At 40.5% G+C, this 4216-nt stretch overlaps 1 protein-coding gene across 1 annotated transcript; it reads left to right on the forward strand.

Moving 5' to 3' along the window:
- Positions 1 to 2683: 2683 nt before the first annotated feature.
- On the forward strand, positions 2684 to 3660 carry LOC126036499 (uncharacterized). Its single transcript, XM_049796394.1, has 2 exons — positions 2684 to 3461; positions 3640 to 3660. The coding sequence occupies exon 1, from the start codon at positions 2688 to 2690 to the stop codon at positions 3438 to 3440; it is 753 nt and encodes a 250-aa protein (XP_049652351.1). The 5' UTR covers positions 2684 to 2687; the 3' UTR covers positions 3441 to 3461; positions 3640 to 3660.
- The last annotated feature ends 556 nt before the right edge of the window (positions 3661 to 4216 follow it).

Below are 4216 nucleotides of genomic sequence, written 5' to 3' on the forward strand. Positions count from 1 at the left end.
TTGCGGGAGATAGACAGAGTGTGAGTGATTTGAAAGACATGGTGATTTGGGGAGTGCGGGAGACGGTTCCCGGAGGTCAGTATGTAAATGGAGCCTTTGGTGAGTGTCAGAGGGGATATGAAGCTCTGACTGACTAGCTGGAAAGGTTGGAGAGAGGTTTGCGGTTGTGTTCTGGAGTTAGCCCTGGTGCAGCCGTGGGTCAAGCCCTGCTGAGGACACGGTTTGTGGCTGGATCGTAAGTGGACATAAGAGAGAAATTAGAGAAGTTAAAAGACTGGCAGGACAAAGGGTTAAATGAATTGTTGAGAGAGACTCAGGGGGTGTATGTACGTGGAGATGAGGAAAGCCGATTGGACTGGAAAGTAGAGAAGCAGGAGTTGAATGCTATTGTTGTGAGAAGAGAGGGCACTTGAAGCAGAGTTGTGGAAGGAAACGGTAGGATGAACAGATGTTTGGAGGTGAATGGGGGGGTCAGGGGCTCTGCTTATTGGGGACTGGAACATCTACGGAGCCCCGAGTGGAATTGAAGTTGAGTCCCCAACGGGAGGGAGTGCAGTTTTTGGTGGATGCAGGGGCCGAAGGATCCACCGTTCAAGGGCTGCCCTCCGGCTACACCCTTGCTGGGAACACCGTGAATATTGTAGGTGCAAAAGGGAAACCTCTTGAGGCCCTTGGTGATTTACTCTGGCTCCCTGGGGCGGAATACGGTTTGTTAAGAAGGGGTTTGGTTTTGAAACTGAACTTGAGCGTTCAGGGTCAGGGAGAGGAGTCCGGCTCCGTGCGGTCGCGGTGGAGCCGGCGCTGCAGTGGCAGCGGACAACGTCCTTTGTTGCAGCAGCAGCGGCAGCAGCGGCGGCGGCAGCGGCGGCAGCGGCAGCCCCCTCCCCCCCCTCCCCCGGCAACGGCCGCCGCCTCTCCTCGCGCCGCGGGGCTGTAATGAAAGTCAACTCTGTAAACAGCCAAAGAGAGTGGGGCTTTCTGTGCGACTGCTGTATCGCTATCGATGACAACAATTCAGATGGACTGTGCTACCACAAGGGTTCACAGAGTCACCAAATCTATTTGGACAAACTTTAGAGAAAATTTTACAAGAATTCATTTCTACCCAGAGAAGTCAAGTTATTACATTATGTGGATGATCTATTAATAACAGGAGAAACTAAAGAAGGAACCCAAGAAACGACTATGAAATTGTAAAACCCCCACAAACTAAAAAGAAAATTCGACAAATATTGGGATTACTAAGATATTGTAAACCATGACTTAAAAACTACAGTGAAAAGATGAAATTACCTAATAACCAACTTAAATGGTCTACAAAAGATGATCAAAAATTACAGAAAATAAAAAGGGCATTAATACAGACACCTGTATTAAGCCTCACAAAAAAAAAAAACCAAAAACAAAAAAACAAAAAAACTTTTTTGTGTGTAAATAGTCCTTGCTCAAAACTGGGCAGGAATTAAGAAACCAGTGAGCTATTGTTCTAAGTTACTTGATCCAGTAAGTAGAGAATGGCCTACTTGTCTCCAAGCTTCAGTCACTACGGCGGCGTTACTAACAGAAAAAGTTAGAAAGATTACCTTTAGTACCCCTTTAAAGGTGTATACTCCACATAATGTCAGAAATGTTTACAACAGAAAGTGGAAAAAAAAAAAAAAAAGGCTAACAGATAGCTGGATCCTAAAATATGAAGCAATATTAATTAACTCCCCCAATTTAAAACTGAGAGTAACCTCGGCTCAGAGTCCAACACATTTTGTTTGGAAAACCATCAAAGAAATCACAACATAACTGCTTAGAGGTAATTGAGACCCAGACTAAAGTGAGACAATAGTTAATAAGGACCTAAAACCTGTAAAATCAGGACCTCTAAACCCATCATAGTCAGCTCAGGCTTGTGAGCTGTATGCCCTATAAAGGGCCCTAGAATTAGTTAAAAAAAAAAAAAAAAAAAAAAGGGATTATATTTACAGATTACAAAAATACATATGGAGTAGTTCACACTTTTGGAAAAATTTAAAAAGAAAAAGGTTTAATTAATACTCAAGGAAGAAATCTTATACATCAGAAATTAATAAGAAAAATTTTAAGAACATTAAGAAAACCAAAAGAGCTAACAATAGTACATGAGAGAACATCAAGAGAAATTAGATTACTGAATCAGAGAAAATAATTTGTCAAATAGAGAGACCCAGGAAACAGCCCTGAGGACTCAGATCACCAAAAGTAACATAGTAATCTTCTTTATGTTCCTATATAATAGTTCTAAGAGTAAAATATGTTACTCTGCTGTAAAACTTCTGTGACAAGGAATTGTGTTTTGCCTCTGAATATTTAAGGTTGCCAATAAACTATTCCTGTTGGCAGGTTAATAAGAATATAAACACTATACAGTCCTGTGTTAATACCTAATTGTGTTTATAGGCAAAATTCAAAGACTTTACTAAACTATCTGAAAAGTAATACTCATTTCAAGTTGTTAAAAATGTATAACTTTTAAACTAGTTACTTGCTTCTTACTTGATTTGAAAAAGGACTGTAAGCGATTAAGGTAAAAACCAATTCATATGGCTGTTATAGGTTGTCTCACAGGTATTTATAACAGCATCTTTTTTCAAATACTTTGATAGTTGCTGTAGTACATATTTTAAAAATATTTCATTAAATTTATTAACTTAAGACAAATGAAAATTTATATATACACAAAACTACTTAACTTGTCAATAATGAATGTGAAACAGTGTCTATTAAAGAGTTACTTATGGAATATTGAAACTATTGATTCAGATAGAGGCCCACATTTCATTTCCAAAGTAGTAAAAGAAGCTCTAGCCCCCTTTGGAACTAAATGGGAGTTCCATACCACTTGGCATCCACAAAGCTCCGGGAAAGTAGAACGAATGAATGGAGAAATAAAGAAACAATTAACTAAGTTAATGATAGAAACCAAAACGTCATGGGTAAAATGCTTGCCAATTGCTTCATTAAATATTCGGACTCAGCCCCGAGCGGATACTGGAATTTCCCCATTTGAAATGTTATATGGCATGCCCTATGATATGGAATGCCCAGTCAATTACCCTACTTTAGATGAAGATAGTATTAACCCTTATATTGTTCAGCTGATGAAAAGGAGAGAGCGATTGCGGAAGAAGGGAATGGTGGTACAGAGGCCACCCCTAGATATATCCATACATTCAGTAAAGCCAGGTGATATGGTATTAATCAGAGCCTGGAAAGAATCCTCTCTCACTCCTAGGTGGGAGGGGCCCTTTCTTGTTTTGCTTACCACAGAAACTGCTATCCGGACTGCAGAACGAGGATGGACGCACGCCTCGCGAATTAAAGGACCTTTACCCGGAGATCAGTGGGAAGTAGCAAAGACTTCAGAGGACTTAAAACTAGTGATAAGGAAGAAAAAGGAGCTGCATGAATGAAGGAATCCTTTTGAAAGAACGGTAAAGCCTAGTTAATACCAGTGGTTCCAGGTATCCCCTGAAGATAATTTACAGGTGGTGAACTTTGCTCCTTGACATACAGAATGGATACCTCATCAAACCGGCGGAACTGAGATATATATGTGTATATATATATATATATATATATATATATAGTTCCTGTTATATATATTAACAGGAACTCCTCAGTACTTACCTTTCTGTTGTGGAAACTGAAGTCCCTAGACCACCGGGATATTTTAGCAGGATTCCATGTTTAAAACATAGTAACCACAACCATTGGAGTTGGGTGTTTTGTAACTGTGTAAGGTACAGTCAGAAATTATATTGTAGCTCTAGAAGGAGATATTATTATTGTATGAAGTGTCAAGAGTACCAATTCCCCCGTGGAGACCAATTGAATAGAGTAAAACTCAATAGACTAATTTGTGGGTGGGAATTATTAGTACCCGAAACCTGGGAAGTATATGAGAACGATTGGCCTAAAACTATAAGGCGGGGTGCTATCAGATTCACGTGGAATCGAGCTAGACATATCACTAGAATGGTTTCTGCTCTTAAATAAAATTTGTGTAAGGAATGCTGGTGGACACACTGTGGTAGCAGCCACCCATTCAAGGACGGCTGTACACAGTGTACCCAAAGGAGAAGGGGACTAAACACGTCCGCCTTATAGGGTTGAGTGGGGGTAGCTACAGGAAATCCCTAACCAACCCAAAGCTCCTATGACCCTGAGTCCTGCGAGTGTCTTTGCC

The sequence above is a fragment of the Accipiter gentilis genome, chromosome Z, assembly GCF_929443795.1.
Source record: "Accipiter gentilis chromosome Z, bAccGen1.1, whole genome shotgun sequence".
NCBI lineage: Eukaryota > Metazoa > Chordata > Aves > Accipitriformes > Accipitridae > Astur > Astur gentilis.

Excerpts from the sequence above, each read along its gene's own strand:
- LOC126036499 (XM_049796394.1), top strand. The coding sequence starts at position 2,688 with ATGAAAATTTATATATACACAAAACTACTTAACTTGTCAATAATGAAT.